The sequence below is a fragment of the Rhinatrema bivittatum genome, chromosome 6, assembly GCF_901001135.1.
Source record: "Rhinatrema bivittatum chromosome 6, aRhiBiv1.1, whole genome shotgun sequence".
Lineage (NCBI taxonomy): Eukaryota > Metazoa > Chordata > Amphibia > Gymnophiona > Rhinatrematidae > Rhinatrema > Rhinatrema bivittatum.
Genome location: NC_042620.1, coordinates 10517883 through 10538578, shown reverse-complemented (window position 1 = coordinate 10538578; position 20696 = coordinate 10517883). Strand labels below are relative to the sequence as shown.

Here is a 20696-nt window from a genome sequence, read left to right as displayed (position 1 = left end):
CATCCAGTGCTCCTACCATGTGACAGGTCCGGACGATGGCACGGATACCCTGTCACATGGTAAGGGCAAAGGGCCATCGGCGCCATTTTTATTAGTGGCAGCCGATGGCCCGAGAGCGGGAGATCGCTCCCCGCGCCCCCGCTGGATCACCAGGTAATTTTAAAAGGTTTTTTTTGGGGGGGGGGGGGGGTCGGGAAGGTGGGAGAGGCTAAGGGGGTCATTTTAAAGGGTCGGGTGGGTTTAGGGGTTGTTTTGGTGTGCCGGTTTTCCCGCCCTCCCCCCTCCCCCAATTTACGATTTTTCACGATAAATCGGGGGAATTTCTATTGTATCGTGACTCTAACGATTTTTGACGATTTAAAAAATATCTGACGATTTTTTTAAATCGTCAAAAAACGATTCACATGCCTACTGGGAGGGTTGCAAATGACTCTTTGCAAAATTGATTACCCAACCTAATCGTTGGAATAATGAGACTACCGTTTCCATCGATATTACCCCTTCAGAATATGACTTGGCCTTTATTAACCAATCATCCAAATAAGGATGAATTAAAATCCCTTTTCTTCTTAGAAAGGCAGCTACTACAACTTTTGTAAAGGTTATTGGCGCCACTGACAGTCCAAATGGTAGGGCAACAAACTGAAAATGTTGGCCGATTATCAAAACTGAAGAAAGTTTTGGAATTCTTACTTCATTGGCATATGAAAATAAGCCTCTTTCAAATTGAGGGATAATAAAAACTTGCCTTTGTGTAGTTGGGCTATGAACGTGCAAATTCAAGCAAAAGAATCAATACTTCCCTCTGCTGGCAACATCTCTGGGAAGGAGTCCTCAGGGATAAGAGGAAACCAGGACCCCTGGCTGTTACGATTCTGCTTGTGGGACAAGCCCACAAGCAGCCTCTCACCTTCTGCCTGCTAGCTTGCTTGCTCCCCAATGCCATCTGCTGCTGTCTTCAGCCTTGCGGCCAGGAGACCATCTGCCGTTTCCCGGAGACCACCCATGCTCCGCTCCTGCACAGCGGGCCTTGCTCTGGCGGCAGGATGTCGCAGCTGTCCTTCTCTTCACGGCTAGGCCGCCCTGGAGCCTTTCTTTGCGGCCTGGAACTGCCACCATCACTCCACTTCGCAGCTGGGAGCCGCCAATGCCAACGCCGTCCTCCACGGCATGGAGCTGCCTTTAATTTTCTCTTCTTGCGACCGGGAGGCTGCCCTGGAGCTCCTCTTCGTGGCTAGGCCGCCACCGGTATTTCTTCAGTGGCTGGAGCCGCCTTCAGCTTCTCTTCGCGGCAAGAGCCACCTCCGATGCCTTGGGCCTACTTCCTCTCTTCACAGCATTGCCGCTGTCCCTGGTCCTGCCTCCTTAGGTGCAGGGCCGCGCCTCCTCTCCAGATTTAAAGGGCCAGTCCTTCTGGCTCCTCCTCATGATGTCATCCTGGGAGTTCCTCTTCAGCCCTATAAAGAGGGTCTTCCTTCAGTCTCTTGTTGCCTTTGCAAGGAGTTGGTTAACTCCTGGAGTTCCCTTGGTTCCAGCTCTTCATTCCAGGAGTCTTCTCTGCTTCACTTCGCTTCTTCAAGGCACTCCGATCTTCATGGGAATTCCCTTGTCTTCATCTGTGGTTCCAGATCTTTCGTCTTCACCTTTGTTCCATGTCCTGGTCTCTCGTCGGATCCCGCGTCTTCGTCCATCTCATCTTCAAGATATTCCTGTCTTCAAATGCTTCTCCCTCTGGATACTCCTAGTTCCGATGCTCCTGCTCCAGAGGTACCTGAGGATCCTTGCTCCTTGTCATAGACGTCCTAGATGTCCTTGTCTCCAGAGGTCCCCGTCATCTAGTGGTTCCGATGTCCTGATGTTCCGGTGTACCAGATGTCCTTCGTTCCTGTCCTGATCCTGATGTTTCCTTCATCAGTTCTTCACCCAGCTTCCAGGTTCCTTTTGTCCACTCTTCATCTTGCAGCGCAACTCTTCGATGGACCCTTGCTTTTAATGTTCTTGAATCAGAGTTTCAAGTTCCGAGTCTAGAATCCTGAGTCTTGACTCCTGTCCCCAGTTGTCGGAGTCCTTGCCTGCTTCCATCCATGCCTAATGCTCTGCCAGAACCTGCTCCATTTCAGCATGGTCCGTGACCAGCCACAGGTGGCTGTGTAGGGCACACCCCAGTGCAGGCCTCTCCTGAATCTTCGTCATGTCCTGGCTTCAACTTCTACTTCTTCGCATGGAGTCTGCTTCACATTCAACATGGTCCGTGACCAGCCATGCCGGCTGTGTAGGGCGCGCTGCGATGCAGCTCTCATCCAGTGTTTTCGCCCGGGTCCTGAATCCTTGCCTGAGACCTTCGTGTGACCTGAGTCCTTGTCTGAGTCTTCTGAGTGACCTGAGTCTTCGTATGAGTCTTCTGAGTAACCTGAATCCTTGTCCATGTCTTCTGAGTAACCTGAGTCTTCATCTGAATCCTTTAAGTAACCTGTATGCCTATCTGAATCCTCTGAGCATCTAGCATCTCCATCCTCATCTGAACATCCAGCATCCTTGTCCACGTCTGAGCATCCTGTATCTCCATCCATGTTTGAGCATCCTATACCTTCGTCCATGTCTGAATCTTCGCCTGAGTTCCAAGTTTCCTTGTCTCGCCCAAATCTCCACTTCTTCTCATCTCGTCTAAGTCTTCAATCTCCTCGTCTTGTTCCTGTTCCAGTACCATCTCTTGTCCTCGACCTCTGTCCGTCCCATCGCATCTGCCGTTCCCAAGAGGCAGGTCTGAAAGGGCTATCGATTGGCCAGAGGGCTACCCCAGAGACCAGCATTACGTTGTTGGGTCTCTTCTGGTGTGATGGGTTTGGCAGAGGTCAGGCTCCCTGGTCTTCTGCCTGTCCACCTGTGCTTGAGCATGCCTTGCCACGGTGCTTCCCTGGAGTCCTCTGGGGTCGTGCCAAGGTCTGGACACACTAAATCTCCCTGAAATCGGGATCGCCTCCCCAGCTTGCCCGGCTCAACCTGAGGGATAGCCCACAAAGGAACCTAACACCTCAGGGAGCGTCTTCTAACTTCTCTTCTTCTGTCCCTTCTTTCTTTTTTCTTAAGGGCAGATTTGCACCTCTACCATCTGCTGCAGACAGAGAAATACTGAGGGTCTGCAGGTGGCAAAGGAGGTTATGTAGCAGTGCCTCAAAGCTTTTAGTTCTCTGCCTCCATCTGCTGATAGGGATGCAAAATCCACTTGTCTGGACTGATCTGGGGTATGAACAGGAATGAATGATAGCGCTAATGCTCTCCCCGAAGATCCTTAAAACTGAATAATAGAGTTTTATAACAGGGTTCTAAGGCTCTCCCTGAGGATCTCTAGAACTGAATTAGAGAATTTTATATTGAGTTTTGCAAGTTTTCCTCTAATAATATTAAAGGTTTTTATTTTTCACTGGGAACTACGACAAAGCATGTCAGAACTAATTTGCTAGTACACTACACCCTAACAACTCATCAGACTGCAGTCTATCAATCAGGTCTACAAAAGATCCGGAACCTTAAGACTTCCAGAGTAGAACAGAGAGCAGCAAGTTATTACCAGAATCTCCCGACCGTGGGACACCTTCAGCAGGACAGGCAATCGGTCAGTACCGACGATATCATGTCTTCCATGCAAGAAGAAAACAAAATAAGAGGGAAGAAAAAAACAGGATTGGTTTGTTTACTTCTACATTGTTTAGAAACTCAAAATTATTCAAAAGTTGGCATGTGGTCAGGAGAAGTCATTCTTTGCCACCATCACCTATGTAATACGAGTTCTGATCCTCCTGGTGAGGATGGAGAAATCTCACTGGCACATTTCATCCGGTCAGTACTAAGAATTTCGGAAATCTGTGCCAGATCCCTTTTAAGTTATGAATGAGAGAGGTTGCCCACAGGAGAGTACATATGATGAAGAAAGGAAAATTGGTTCTTACCTGCTAATTTTCGTTTCTGTAGTACCACGGATCAGTCCAGACTCCTGGGTTTATTCATCCGTGCCAGCAGATGGAGACAGAGAAAGTTAAACTGACATTGCTTCATATACCTTGGTGCCACCTGCAGTTTTTCAGTATTGACCTGTACCTAAGCCAAAAAACTAAACATCTGCAAAACACTTGTAAAAAAACATTTGTAAGAAAAAAACTGGTAACAAACGATTTAGATAAATTTTCAGTTATATCAAGAATATTACAGCTGAGTGGACGACTCTCCACCTCCATAGATTGGGTGGGTTCTGGACTGATCCATGGTACTACAGGAACGAAAATTAGCAGGTACGAACCAATTTTCCTTTCTCTGTATGTACCCAGATCAGTCCAGATTCCTGGGATGTACCAAAGTTCCCTACTGAGGGTGGGACCTGGAGAGTCCCGTTCGCAATACACCTTTGCCAAACAACCAAGACTCCAGATCCCCTACATCCGGATGATAATGCCGGCGCTCTACAAATTTCCTTTGGAGAAACCAACAAGTTTTCGCCCAGGAGGCTGCCTGAGACCAAGTAGAGAGAGGCCTCAAACCGTCCGGCACTTGCTGAACTTTGAGTTTGTATGCAGACCCTATAGCCTCCTTAAGCCATCTCGCAAAGGTAGCCTTGGAACCTTCGGACCACTCTATAAAATGAAAAAATGGTCAGACCTCCTAAAATTATTTGTGATCTTCAGATACCGAGGAAATGTCCTACGGACATCCAACATCTGAAGTTCCCATGCATGAGTCTCAGAAGCAACCAAGTCCAGAAAAGCTGGCAGCTCCACCGAATGATTGACATGAAAAGCGGATACCACCTTCGGAAGAAAAGATGGTACCATTCGTAAAGACACTGTTGCGATGCTGCTTGTGGCTAGGCCCACAAGCAGCCTCTTACCTTGTAGCAGGACTCGAAGACCACCACTGCTGATGCTGACTGCTGCCTGCTCTCCTCGCGGCTTGGAGGCCGCCACCATTGCTGCTGCCGCCACCGACACCACCAACATTCTTCCTGCAGCTGGGAGGCCACCGCCATCCTCGCTGCCTCCTTTGCGGCTCAGCGCCACCTCTGCCTGCTCTTCGCGGCCCAGAGGCCGCCACTGAAGCTCCTCCCTGTGCGACCTGTAGGCTGCCTCCAGCGCCATTCCTTTCGCGGCCAGGAGGCTGCTGCCGCCTCTCCTCTTCCATGGTCCGGAGGCTGCTGCCATCCAGGTCCTCTTCCGCGGCCCGGAGGCCACTCCGGAGCTCCTCTTCTCACAGCAGGAAGCTGCCATCATCTTCTATCTTCGCAGCAGGGAACTGCCAACGTCAGGGCCTTCCCTCGCGGCACGGATGCTGATGCCGCTCTCCTCCTGATGACGTTCCCGAGGCATCTCCACTTCAGCCCTATAAAAAGCTAGTCAGCTCCTGGATTCTCTGTTCCAGCTCTTCGTTCCAGGAGACCTCCATGATCCTTTCTCGTTTCTTCAAAGCACTCTGTTCTTCGTGGGAATTCCCTTGTCTTCATCTATGGTTCCTGATCCTTCATCTTCATTTGCAATTCCTGGTCTCTCGTCATATCCTGCGCCTTCGTCCGTCTTGTCTTCAGATGTTCCAGTCTCCGGATGTTCCAGTCTCTGGATGTTCCTAAACCTGTTGTTTTCAGTCCAGAATTACCTGATGTTCCATGCTCCAGACGTCCCTGATGTCCTTGTCTCCAGAGGTCTCTGATGTCCAGATGTCCTAGATGTCCAGATGCCATGATGTCCTAGTGTCCAGGGGTACCAGTGTCTTACATTCCCAGTCCTGATCCTGATGTATCCGAGTTCCAAGTTCAGAGTCCTGAAGTTCCTGATGTATCTGAGTTCCGAGTTCCAGGTTCCGAGTCCTGATGTTCCAGATGTCCTATGTTCCAGTCCTCATCCTGATGTCCTTCTCGTCTGCAGTGCAAGCCTCTGGAAGACCCTTGTTTTTAATGTTCCTGTATCTGTGTTCCGAGTTCCAAGTTCCGAGTTCCAAGTCTTGAATCCTGAGTCCTGTATCCTGTTCCCGGCCTTCGGAGTACCTTCTGTCTGACTATCTTGAGCCTTCATCCTCATCTGACTATCATGACTCCTTGTCTGAGCATCTTGCATCTCCATCCACGTCCTAACCTCCTGAATCCTTGTCTCATCCAGGTCTCCAAATTCTCGTCTCGTCCAAGTTCCAAGAGTCCTCATCTCGTCCAAGTTCCAAGAGTCCTCATCTCATCCAAGTTCCTATGTCTTGTCCCAAGTTCCAGTACCATCGCCTGTCCTCGACCTCTGTCCATCCTGTCACATCTGCCGCTCCCAGGCAGCAGGTCTGAAAGTCTATTGAGTGGTCGGAGGGCTACCTCAGAGACCAGCATTGAGCTTCTGGGTCTCTCCCAGTGCGTTCAGGTTCAGCAGAGGTCAGGGCTCCGGTGGTCAGCCTGTCTGCTCATGCTTGGACACATCTTGCCTGCCTCGGTGCTTCCATGAAGCAACTCTGCAGTCGCGCTGTGGTCCAAAGGCACACCAAATTCCCCAGAATTGGAACCGCTCCCTAGCACTCCCTCAACAGAAACTCCTGCTTCTGAGATCTGAAGGAATGGATCGCAACAAGACAAAGCTTGCAACTCAGAAATTCTCCTCGCAGAACAAATGGCTACCAAGAAAATTACCTTTAGAGTCAAATCCTTAAGAGTCGGAGGATCCAAGATGACCACGCTGGTGAGACACACTTGAAGCTGATCCTCGGTCCTACTTGTTTATTGTTATGCCTCACTCTGGCAGGAATCAGAGGGCCAGAGAGCGAGATTCCCAACCACCTACTTCAATTACGAGCCCGATGGAGTCCCATGTGCGGCAAGGTTCAGAGATTCCGGGAGTTGTTTCATTGGGGAGCGTTTGGGAGGAAGCTCTACCTGACGCGTCCCCTGAACACCAAACATCTCTGTCACTGGAAGAACGGGTTGCCCTGGCAAATCCGGCCGAGGCCAGATCCTGGGGCCTACCTCAGGAGTCAGGATCGCAGGAGGAAGGTGACGCTGCTGGAACCCAGGCATTGGATGTGAGTCTCACTGCAGAGTCCCTTAACATCTTGGGGTGTGCAGAAGATAATTTTCCATCTAAAGTTTGGCAACAAAACAGAGAGACAACTTCCGGGACTGAATTCCAACTTGCTGAGTTGGTGAGACCTGTGCAAATCACCCTTGATACAATATGGGATGCATTAGAATTACTAAACACAAACATTTCTAATCAATTAAAGCCCTTTGTTAAATCTTTGAATGGCTTGGAGAATCATATGAAAAATACAGAAACTGAGATTTCAAGATACTGGGAAGACTATGAGAATTTGAAAAAGGAAGTTACTGCTTTAAAAGATATACAGCATTCTATTATAAAGGAGAATTCAGGGATACAATTTAAAATAGAGTTAATGGAAAATCAGGCTCGTACAAAAAACATACGTCTTATTAATTTCCCGAAAGACCCTTTAGTTACAGCGAGAGATAAGTGGAGGAAATACCTATTAGAAATTCTTAAAATCTCGGAGCAGACGCTTCCTCCCATATCAAGAATTTATTATATTTCACCTCTCACAAAGGGTATTGAAGAGCAAAGTGGTGGTCAGATTTTCCCAACTATGGAATTGCAACTGGACGTTACAAATATTCTTGAAACTACACAGAGGGAATTGGTTACTCCAGCCACACTTATCATCTCTTTTCTTTTACAGTCTGATAAAGAATGGATATTAGAGGTGTGAATTGTGTGATCGATCGTCTTAACGATCGATTTTGGCTGGGGGGGGAGGGAAATCGGATCGTCGTGTTTTGTTTTGTTTTGAAATCGTTAAAAATCGTAAATCGGGGGAGGGCGGGAAAACCGGCACACCAAAAAAAACCCTAACATCCACCCCGAACTTTTAAAACAAACCCCCCCCCCCAAAATGTTTTAAATGACCTGGGGTCCAGTGGGAGGGTCCCGGCGCGATCCCGGTGCGATGTCCCGCTCTCTGGCCACACCAAAAATCCCTAACACCCACCCGAACCTGTAAAACAAACCCCCACCCCCCCGAACCCCCCCCAAAATGTTTTAAATGACCTGGGGTCCAGTGGGAGGGTCCTGGTGCGATCCCGGCGCGATGTCCCATTCTCTGGCCACAACAAAAAAAAACCCTAACACCCACCCCGAATCTTTAAAACAAACCCCCACCCTCCCGAACCCCCCCAAAATGTTTTAAATGACCTGGGGTCCCGGCGCGATGATCCCAGCGCGATGTCCCGCTCTCTGGCCACGACTGCTGTGAAGAGAAATGGCGCCGGTGGCCCTTTGCCCTTATCATGTGACAGGGCAAAGGTAGCGCCGGCGCCATTTTGATTCCTAGCTCCCGACGTCACGCGTCCAGGAGATCGCTCCCGGACCCCCGCTGGACCCCCAGGGACTTTTGGCCAGCTTGGGGGGGCCTCCTGACCCCCACAAGACTTGCCAAAAGTCCAGCGGGGGTCCGGGAACGATCTCTTGCACTCGAGCCGTATTGCAAAATGGCGCCGGCCATACGGCCGGTGCCATTTTGCACGGCAATACGGCCGGCGCCATTTTGCAATACGGCTCGAGTGCAAGAGGTCGTTCCCAGACCCCCGCTGGACTTTTGGCAAGCCTTGTGGGGTCAGGAGGCCTCCCCAAGCTGGCCAAAAGCCCCTGGGGGTCCAGCGGGGGGTCCGGGAGCGATCTCCTGGACGCGTGACGTCGGGAGCTAGGAATCAAAATGGCGACGGCGCTACCTTTGCCCTGTCACATGATAATTTATTTATTATTTATTTAAACATTTTTTTATATCGGCATTCGTTGTGGACATCATGTCGGTTTACAGTAAACAGGTTAAGTTTGGAAAATTACATTTTAACAGGGAAGTCCAAACTGGGAGAGAGGGTAACGACAGGCAGCTAAGAAAGACAGGGTAACCAAAACAAGGTTCCTCAAGGTGAGGAGATGAAGTATAACAAAACATAGTTCCTCAATATGAGAAAAAGGGAGTAGGCGTATTGTGGTCTACTTTGGCACGGATTGATGACTTTTTATTCTGGGTAAGCTTGATAAGGGCAAAGGGCCACCGGCGCCATTTCTCTTCACAGCAGCCGTGGCCAGAGAGCGGGACATCGCGCCGGGATCATCGTGCCGGGACCCCAGGTTATTTAAAACATTTTGGGGGGGTTCGGGAGGGTGGGGGTTTGTTTTAAAGGTTCGGGGTGGGTGTTAGGGGTTTTTTGGTGTGCCGGTTTTCCCGCCCCCTGTTTAACGATACAATACAAATGCCCCTGACGATAAATCGTGGGCATTTGTATTGTATCGTGCACTCTAACGATTTTGGACGATTTTAAAATTATCTGACGATAATTTTAATCGTTCAAAAACGATTCACATCCCTAATGGATATTTAATAGATTCTTTCATCAACGCTCAGAAAGTTTCCTGGGGATGAATGTGCGAATCTTTCCTGACCTGGCAAGAGAGACTCAGAGAAAGAGGAAACAGTTTCTTATTTTAAAACCTAGGGTGCTAGAAATGGGGGTTGCTTTTTTCCTTAAATTCCCATGTAAATATATTATCAGATATCAAAGTGCCTCTTATACTTTCTTTACCCCTACACAGCTTTCCTCTTTCTTAAGTGAAAGATTTTCTCCTACAGTTAGTTCCTCTCCTATTGTTTGAAAATGTGTAAACCTCTTAACACCGTTCATGAGAGCTCCTCGTTGTCACTAGCTTATTTCTTTGTATTTCACTTGTTTTTCCTGAGGTAGTGGAATTGGATCCCTATTGAGGACTTAATACATAACTGGCCTTTTTGTTTATATAGAAACATAGAAATGACGGCAGACGAAGACCAAACGGCCCATCCAGTCTGCCCAAGCAGCTTTCACACTTGTTTTTTTTCTCATACTTATCTGTTACTCTTGGCCCTTAGTAACCTTATGGTTCTATTTCCCTTCCACCCCCGTCATTATTTTCTTAGATTTTTCTTTTTCCTTTTTACTATGTAAAAGTTGTGCTATAGCCATTATGTTTGCCATTCAAGACTGTAATTTCTTGAATTTGTAATCTGCAACAGAGTGGACACGCCGGAAGGAGTGGAGAGAATGAGACGGGATCTAAGGAAACTGGAAGAGTGGTCGAAGATATGGCAGCTGAGATTCAATGCCAAGAAGTGCAAAGTCATGCATATGGGGAGTGGAAATCCGAATGAACTGTATTCGATGGGGGGGGGAAAGGCTGATGTGCACGGAGCAGGAGAGGGATCTTGGGGTGATAGTGTCTAATGATATGAAGTCTGCGAAACAATGCGACAAGGCTATAGCAAAAGCCAGAAGAATGCTGGGCTGCATAGAGAGAGGAATATCGAGTAAGAAAAGGGAAGTGATTATTCCCTTGTACAGGTCCTTGGTGAGGCCTCACCTGGAGTACTGTGTTCAGTTCTGGAGACCGTATCTACAAAGAGACAAAGACAAGATGGAAGCGGTACAGAGAAGGGCGACCAGGAAGGTGGAGGATCTTCATCGGATGACGTACGAGGAGAGATTGAAGAATCTAAATATGTACACCCTGGAGGAAAGGAGGAGCAGAGGCGATATGATACAGACTTTCAGATACTTGAAAGGTTTTAATGATCCAAAGACAACGACAAACCTTTTCCATAGGAAAAAAATCAGCAGAACCAGGGGTCACGATTTGAAGCTCCAGGGAGGAAGATTCAGAACCAATGTCAGGAAGTATTTCTTCACGGAGAGGGTGGTGGATGCCTGGAATGCCCTTCCGGAGGATGTGGTGAAGACCAGAACTGTGAAGGACTTCAAAGGGGCGTGGGATAAACACTGTGGATCCATAAAGTCAAGAGGCCGCCAATGAAGAGTGGGTGACTCGCCAGAATGATGGCTACTGCCTGGAGACAATACCCTTATTCAATAAACGTACACATGCTTACTGTGACTCCAACATCGTTCTAGCTTCAACAGCAAGAGGAAATGTGGAATAAAGGATTTGCACTCACAAAGAGGGAAGTAGCTGGCTTGTTACGGCGGTTACTACCCCAAACCAAATAAGCCTGATACTTCAATTTCTATGCATATACAGCATAGTTCTCTGCTTCAACGGCAGGGGAGAAGAAAAACTGATACTACACACATCCAGCAGAGCTCTCTGCTTCAACGGCAGGGGAGAAGAAAAAAGGGTTCGCACTCACAAAGCGGGGAGTAGCTGGCTTGTTACGGCGGTTACTACCCCAAACCAAATGTGCCTGATACTTCACTTTCGATGCATATCCAGCATGGCTCTCTGCTTCAACAGCATGGGAGAAGAATAAACTGATACTTCAAGCATATCCAGCATAGCTCCCTGCTTCAACGGCAGGGGAGAAGAAAAACAACCAATAAGGGCTGTATAACATAGTCTGGGTAAAACAAATAAGTAGCTTGGGTGTAGCTTGCTTATTGCGGCGGTTACTACCCCTACTACCCCTAACTAATCAAGCTAGATATTTCACTTGGATGCAGCTCCATCACTGCTCTCTACATTAATGGTGGGGGTGGAAGGGAAATAGAACCAAGAGCTAAGAGAAACAGATAAGTATGAGAGAAAAAATGTATGAAGCTTGCTGGGCAGACTGGATGGGCCGTTTGGTCTTCTTCTGCCGTCATTTCTATGTTTCTATGTTTCTATGGAAATATATAAATAAAGAATTGAAAAAAAAAATCCTTAAGAGTTGCCCTGCGGATAAGTCCCCCAGGCGGCGACGTGGGACCTGATAGGGGCCTTTAAAACCCCCTCAACCGCGCCACTGGACCCTTTGCCGCAACATCCCTCGACCAGCGCCGTCCCCCGTCCGGGCTCTCAACCCACCGGACCCGCCCGAGAGGAACTGCCCGACCCGAGCCCTACAGGCCTCGGCCCTACCCTACCTCCACGGTAGGATCTGGCACCACAGGACTACCGACCCCGCGACCGGCCCGAACCCCGGACTCCCCACCAGCCCGGAAGGAACCTACCACCACGGACGCCAGACCCACCTCCTTGGTGAGCCTCCAGCAATCGTGTCCCCATCGCGCCAGTGCGCCGGACCTAGGCCCCCCAGGCCGCTCCAACCAAACAAGACCCCGCCCACCGTCATCCCCCAGGCGGTGACGTGGGACCTGATAGGGGCCTTTAAAACCCACTCAACCGCGCCTCTGGCACCGCGCGCCAAAGGCGCGAGACTAAGGGGCCTTGTCAGTTCCCTTGTCATGCCCGTTAGCGTGCCCCTCCAAGACCAAGCACCGAGATTCACGAAAATCAAACCACCGACCCATCTTCACTACCCTACTAGGACCTACCTAAAAAAAAAGGAATAATAGAATACTACGACCTGATCCAGCACCTCCAGACCAAGCTAACGCCACACCCAGGATTCCAACCACCAGCTTCTTGATCAAATTGCCTCACCACCCAAAAAGACAGAGACATCTTTACTACAAAGAACCTCACGCATAACAAGTCCCACCAAACTTGCAGCTCCCCTTCAGACACAAACCTCACCATTAACTCGCCCTTAAACCACCAATCTTCCCCACAAGCACCATAACGAACGTTAAACCGAGAGACCCCTTGTCACTACCTTCCATCCCCTCTCTGACCCCCCTGCAATAATACCGCACCCCCTGAATAATCACATTCAGTTCCCAAAATGCACTCCACCCCAACTAACCCACCAAAAGAATGCCAACGGCACCTTACAAAGATCCCCCTCACCAAGCCACTCAAAAGCTTGTTCTACCTAACCTTCTTCCTCATAAATGCGCAAGCCCTCACAAAGAAACTCTCTCATCTCAGACATCCTCCAAGATCAAAACCCAGACTTCATCGCAGTGACAGAAAAATGGTTCAAAGATACCGACCATGTACTAACAACCCAAATTCCCAACAACACCTCCAACCTATTCTCAATACCAAGGAAATCGCGAAAAGGAGGTGGTTTATTGCTAATCATAAAAAAACACTTCAACATAAAACAAATCCCCCACGCTCTCCCAACAATTCGAATTAGCACTGTTCGACTCCAACAACCTCCAAATCTATCTAATTTACTGCCCCCCCAAACTACTGGACAAAGACATTTCACCACTCATTGAATTCTTCATTTCAAATATCAACAACAAAACACCAACAATTATCCTAGGAGACTTTAACCTCCACACTGACATCTCCCCACTTTCCCAATCATGCCAAACACTGATGGACGTCCTTACCACCCTCCAATTCACTCAACTCGTTAACGACCCAACACACAAAGCAGGACACACCCTAGACTTGATTTTCACTAATGACAACTTCTTTTCAAACCCAACTGTATCCTACTCCGAAGTCCCATGGTCAGACCACCTTCTCCTCCAATGCACGACCCAAACTGATGTCATCAACAAGAATGAAACCAACAAATCACTATCATTCAGGTACAGACCTCCTTTCTCACCCAACCTACTCCAACTCGAACTGGAAAAACAACTGTCGAACATAGATCTCTCCAATATAAATAATGCCACCCAATCATGGCATCAAATCACCACCGAAACAGCCAACACCATAAACCCGGAAAGAACCAAAATAATCAAATCAAAAAGACAAAACAACAACCCCTGGTTCAACATACAACTAAAGGAGACAAAAGCCACCCTAAGACGGAAAGAAAAAGAATGGCGAAAAAAACAAATGTCCACTAACCCTGGAAAGATACCGTACCCACCTTGCCCTCTATAAAAGCCTGATAAACAAATCAAAGAGAGAATACTACAGCAAAAAAATCTCAAATTCCTTAAACAACCCCAAATCCCTCTTCAACCTAGTAAACAACCTAATTGCAGCGAATAACAACAACAACAACTCCCTCCCCAACAAAAACCTAAGCCAAGAACTCGCAATGTTCTTCAAAAACAAAATCAGCAAAATATCCAAAAAAATAACTAAGACCACAAGCAACAACCCTCAACTGGTCTGCAAAGACATCACACCCTGGACCAATTTTGAATTTATATCAATCACTGAAACGGAGAAGCTAATCAAGACATTAAACCCAGCCCGTCACGATCTTGACACCATACCAACACATTCGCTCAAAGAAATCTCCCAAACTATCTCCCCAACCATCACAGCTATTATAAACAAATCACCTGAAGAAGGAGTACTACCAGACAAACTAAAAATCGCCACCACAAAACCCATCTTAAAAAAAAAGAACCTCGACCCCAGTGACCTAAGCAACTACCACCCTATATCAAACCTCTCGTTCCTCGCCAAGCTTACTGAAAAGGCCGCCCTCAAACAACTGAACAATCATCTCGACACAAACAAAATATTATACCCCACCCAACACCGCTTTAGAAAAAATCACAGTCCCGAAACATTACTCATTAACATAAACACCATCCTAAGAGGATTTGACCACAGACAACGATACATCCTCATCCTTCTCAATCTCTCGGCCGCCTTCGACACAGTCGAACACAATAGTCTAATCAGACTATCTGAAATCGGTCTAACTGGAAAAACCCTAGAATGGTTCACTTCTTTCCTCCAAAACAGAACATACAAGGTAAATTTCAACAACCACACCTCCGAAGCCATCCCACTTGAAACTGGAGTCCCTCAAGGCTCCTTGCTATCAGCAATCCTTTTCAACGTAAGAACATAAGAACATAAGAAAATGCCATACTGGGTCAGACCAAGGGTCCATCAAGCCCAGCATCCTGTTTCCAACAGTGGCCAATCCAGGCCATAAGAACCTGGCAAGTACCCTATTATCCCTATTATCCCTTTGCCAACTTCTATCCAGTCTCAGTGTCACTTACTTCCTGTATGCCGATGACATACAGCTCCTCATCCCAGTCACAAACACCATCGAGAACGCACTAAGAAGAACATAAGAACATAAGAACATAAGAAAATGCTATACTGGGTCACACCAAGGGTCCATCAAGCCCAGCATCCTGTTTCCAACAGTGGCCAATCCAGGCCATAAGAACCTGGCAAGTACCCAAAAACTAAGTCTATTCCATGTTACCATTGCTAATGGCAGTGGCTATTCTCTAAGGGACGGATTTTAAAAGCCCTGCTCGCGTAAATCCGCCCGGATTTACGGGAGCAGGGCCTTGCGCGCCGGCGCGCCTATTTTCCATAAGCCGCCGGCGCGCGCAGAACCCTGGGACGCGCGTAGGTCCCGGGGTTTTTGGAAGGGGGTGTGTCGGGGGGCGTGTTGGGGGCGGGGCTGATCGACGCAGCGTTTTGGGGGTGGGGCGAGGCATTTCGGGGGCGGGAACGGGGGCGTGGTGCCAGCCCGGGGCATTCCGGGGGCGTGGCCGCGCCCTCCGGAACCGCCCCTGGGTCGGGTCTCGGCGCGCCAGCAGCCCGCTGGCGCGCGTGGATTTACGTCTCGCTCTGGGAGGCGTAAATCCATGGATAAAGGTAGGGGGGGGTTTAGATAGGGCCGGGGGGGTGGGTTAGGTAGAGGAAGGGAGGGGATGGTGAGGGGAGGGCGAAAGAGAGTTCCCTCCGAGGCCGCTCCGATTTCGGAGCGGCCTCAGAGGGAATGGAAACAGGCTGCGCGGCTCGGCGCACGCCGGCTGCCCAAAATCGGCAGCCTTGCACGCGCCGATCCAGGATTTTAGAAGATACGCGCGGCTACGCGTGTATCTTATAAAATCCAGCATACTTCTGTTTGCGCCTGGTGCGTGAACAAAAGTACGCGAACGCGCTTTTTTAAAAAATCTACCCCTATGTGAACTTAATAGCAGATAATGGACTTCTCCTCCAAGAACTTATCCAATCCTTTTTTAAACACAGCTATACTAACTGCACTAACCACATCCTCTGGCAACAAATTCCAGAGTTTAATTGTGCGTTGAGTAAAAAAGAACTTTCTCCGATTAGTTTTAAATGTGCCCCATGCTAACTTCATGGAGTGTCCCCTAGTCTTTCTACTATCCGAAAGAGTAAATAATCGATTCACATCTACCCGTTCTAGACCTCTCATGATTTTAAACATCTCTATCATATCCCCCCTCAGTCGTCTCTTCTCCAAGCTGAAAAGTCCTAACCTCTTTAGTCTTTCCTCATAGGGGAGCTGTTCCATTCCCCTTATCATTTTGGTAGCCCTTCTCTGTACCTTCTCCATCGCAATTATATCTTTTTTGAGATGCGGCGACCAGAATTGTACATAGTATTCAAGGTGCGGTCTCACCATGGAGCGATATAGAGGCATTATGACATTTTCCGTTTTATTCACCATTCCCTTTCTAATAATTCCCAACATTCTGTTTGCTTTTTTGACTTCCGCAGCACACTGAACCGATGATTTCAATGTGTTATCCACTATGACACCTAGATCTCTTTCTTGGGTTGTAGCACCTAATATGGAACCCAACATTGTGTAATTATAGCATGGGTTATTTTTCCCTATATGCATCACCTTGCACTTATCCACATTAAATTTCATCTGCCATTTGGATGCCCAATTTTCCAGTCTCACAAGGTCTTCCTGCAATTTATCACAATCTGCTTGTGATTTAACTACTCTGAACAATTTTGTGTCATCTGCAAATTTGATTATCTCACTCGTCGTATTTCTTTCCAGATCATTTATAAATATATTGAAAAGTAAGGGTCCTAATTCAGATCCCTGAGGCACTCCACTGTCCACTCCCTTCCACTGTGAAAATTGTCCATTTAATCCTACTCTCTGTTTCCTGTCTTTTAGCCAGTTTGCAATCCACGAAAGGACATCGCCACCTATCCCACTACATCTCGCAGCTACAACCATTAACAAAATTAAAATCCTATTAAACCAACTGAAACTATGCATCAACACAGAAAAAACTGAATGTATGCTAATTGAAAGAACCAACACAGGAGATCATCATAACCACTCCATTACCATCGACAACAACCTCATCAAATTAAAAGAAAACGTTAAAGATCTGGGAACATGGATTGACCCACAGCTCAACCTTAAAAAGCACATCTCCTTGAAAATAAGAGAAGGTTTCCATAAGCTATCAATTCTCAAGCACCTAAAACCATTGCTAAACCATTCAGACTTCAGAACCATCCTACAAGCCCTGATTTTCTCAAGCATCGACTACTGCAATTCGCTCATGATAGGACTCCCCAAATCAACTCTTCACCCTCCTCAAATACTACAAACGCCACAGCCAGAATCCTCACAGGTCACAAAAGATCAGACCACATCTCTCCTATCCTAAAAGAGCTACACTGGCTCCCAATAGAACAAAGAATTGAATACAAAACTAGCAATCATACACAACTCAACTCACCACGATGACTACGACAGCATTAACACCCTAATCAAAAGACAACACTCTCAACGTACCACCAGATCAACAAACAAAGCTTGTCTAGAAATCCCACCAGCAACCACTGCCAAACTCACCACAACCAGGAAAAGAGCATTCTCAATAGCTGGTCCACACCTTTGGAACTCCCTTCCAACATATCTAAGACCTGAAAGAAATACCATATCTTTCAAAAAAACTGCTCAAAACATGGCTTTTCAAACAAGCCTTCAAGGATGGGATAGGCTAAACTAACCACTGCACAGCACAATCCCCCTTTCTTCCCTCCACAGCCCCCTCCCCCCCCCACTGAACAAACTCCCCTATGTCCCCCTTCTATCTACCATACAATCCCAGCCTATGCCCCCTTTCCAGTCATGTGACTCTAGTCACCTCGCTCACCTTGCTAGAACAACTGTTTCTCCTCCAAATTATCAGTTTTATCCCTTTGTTAATGTGTCGTTTCCTGTTAGGTTTGTTATCTCTTGTTACATCTATCCCCTGATTCTAATATTCTCTGTTACCACAATCCTCTCATGATTTTTATGTACAATGTTTCTGAGTTCTTATGTATAATATTGTTCAAATGTAAACCGGAGTGAAGGCCAACACTAATACTTCGGTATATAAAAAACAAACAAATAAATAAATAAGTTCAAAAGGAGACTCACACAAACTTCGGATAACAAGATTAAGGTTCCAGGAGGGACAAACTCTTCTCACTGGAGGGTGCAAATTTTTGACCCCTCGGATAAATCTGACCACGTTGAGATAAGTGGACAAATGGTACCCATCAACTTTTCCTCTTAAGCAAGCCAAGGCCACCACCTGGACTCTAAGAGAGTTGAAAGCTAGGTATTTGACCAAACCTTCCTGAAGGACTAACAAAATGTGAGACAACAAAGACCGCAATGCCTGTACTCCTTTCACCATACACCATGACTCAAACACCTTCAAGACTCAGACATACGACAACGAAGTCGACTTCCTTCTCACTTGCAGTAGGGTAGTGATAACCACCTCTGGGTATCCTCTTCGCCTCAAATGCCTCCTCTCAAAAGCCAAGCCGCTAGACAAAAGCCAATACTAGAGAGTGGTCTGCAGAAGCGATAGATGTTTTTACCAACCTGAAGCAGGCTTTTATCCGTGAACCCTGCCTCCATCACCCAGATCCTATGCGCCCCTTCATCCTGGAGGTCGACGCCTCCTCCATCGCAGTCAGGGCAGTTTTGGGTCAGCTCACTTCCTGAAGGACTGACAGTTCTCTCCAGCGGAGAGAAATTATGGCATCGGGGATAAGGAGCTCCTAGCTATAAGACTAGCCTTCGAGGAATGGCGACAGTGGTTGGAGGGGGCACAGCATACCATCACTGTCTATACCGACCACAAGAATTTGGAGCACCTTCGCCATGCTTAGCGTCTAAATGTCCACCAAACTCGCTGGTCCCTGTTTTTTAGCCGCTTCGATTTTGTGGTGAAGTATAGCCCAGCCGCCAAGAACATCAGAGCCGATGCCCTCTCTCGGTCTTTTGAGCCTGAAGATAACCCAGACCCTCCCGGCTATACCATTGACCTGGCATGTATCCTGCTGACTGCCTCCCAGATAGTTCCTCCAGGAAAGACTGTGGTCCCGACCCGACTCCGAAAATGAGTGCTAGAGTGGGCTCATGACTCCAAAGTTGCAGGTCACCCTGGTCGCCACATCTCAAAAAAGATATAATTGCGATGGAGAAGGTACAGAGAAGGGCTACCAAAATGATAAGGGGAATGGAACAGCTCCCGTATGAGGAAAGAATAAAGAGGTTAGGACTTTTCAGCTTGGAGAAGAGATGGCTGAGGGGGGGATATGATAGAGGTGTTTAAAATCATGAGAGGTCTAGAATGGGTAGATGTGAATCGGTTATTTACTCTTTCGGATAATAGAAAGACTAGGGGGCACTCCATGAAGTTAGCATGTGGCACATTTAAAACCAATCAGAGAAAGTTCTTTTTTACTCAATGCACAATTAAACTCTGGAATTTGTTGCCAAAGGATGTGGTTAGTGCAGTTAGTATAGCTGTGCTTAATAAAGGATTGGATAAGTTCTTGGAGGAGAAGTTCATTACCTGCTATTAATTAAGTTGACTTAGAAAATATACCACTGCTATTACTAGCAACGGTAACATGGAATAGACTTAGTTTTTGGGTACTTGCCAGGTTCTTATGGCCTGGATTGGCCACTGTTGGAAACAGGATGCTGGGCTTGATGGACCCTTGGTCTGACCCAGTATGGCATGTTCTTATGTACTTATGACTCTTTCTCTACTCAAGCAATACTGTTGGTAGCCATTGATAGACAAGGATGTGAAGGCCTATGTGGACTCATGTTCCACTTGTGCTCGACAAAAGCCTTTGGAGGGACGACAGTGGGGGCTGTTACAGCTGCTGCTGGCCCCAAGGAACCCTGGACCCACATATCTAATGATTTTGTGGTATATCTCCCCTCTTCTAGTGGCAACCATGTAATTTGGGTCATCACCCACCGCTTTTCCAGGATGGCTCATTTTGTCGCCCTTCCGGCACTTTCATCCGCACCAGAGTTAGGAAAGCTGTTCACTTCTCATATTTTCTGCCTTCACGGGCTACCCGGTCACAATGTCACCAACCAAGGGGTCCAATAAGTACTGGCAATCCCTTTGTTGCAAGTTTAATATCAAATTAGATTTCACCACGGCCTACCACCCACAGGCCAATGGCCAAGCGGAACAAACGAATCGTACATTAAAGACTTTCCTGCAGGCCTTTGTAAATGAGCGACAGGACAACTGGGTCAACCTCATCAGTGGAGACCCTTTGTGGATCGGGAAATCTCCGGGTTGGCCAAGACAAGATCACTGGTTTCAGCAGGGAAACATGAAAGATATTGTGGATTCTCAATGATGTAGGGAGGTGGAGCAGATAAGTGACTGGAGTAATCCGGAGGATGGAGAAGGGGCCACTATAACAGGATGTCAGCCTCATGGAGGGTACCCGAAGTCATATATTGCAAGTGCTCAGCCACACTTTGTCCCCAGGTTTGAGCTGTGAAGCAGAACGTTGATGCCTGTCAGCTGTTGTCTTTGCTCTCTGCACAGACCCCAACCCCTGGGAGGAAGGCTCACAAGAAAAAGATAAAAGCACTTGGCAGGTTAAAGAACTGCCGGTTTATGCACCAGCCACCATCTGCTGGAGACAGAGAAATACTGAGGAACTGCAAGTGGCACCAGGGTATATGAAGCAGTGTCAGTTTAACTTTCTGTCTCCATCTGCTGGCAGGGATGCTGGCAGTCCAGGAGTCTGGACTGATCTGGGTACGTACAGGGAAAGAAAAGATTCAGT

General features: G+C 47.6%; 1 protein-coding gene across 3 annotated transcripts in view; it reads right to left on the bottom strand.

Moving 5' to 3' along the window:
* CFAP65 (cilia and flagella associated protein 65) overlaps positions 1 to 20696 on the bottom strand; it is a 401443-nt gene that overhangs the window by 132060 nt on the left and 248687 nt on the right. For all 3 annotated transcript variants that reach the window (XM_029605027.1, XM_029605028.1, XM_029605029.1), the window contains exon 21: positions 3569 to 3635. In XM_029605027.1, the coding sequence (XP_029460887.1) occupies positions 3569 to 3635 (67 nt within the window). The remainder of the gene's footprint in view (positions 1 to 3568; positions 3636 to 20696) is intronic.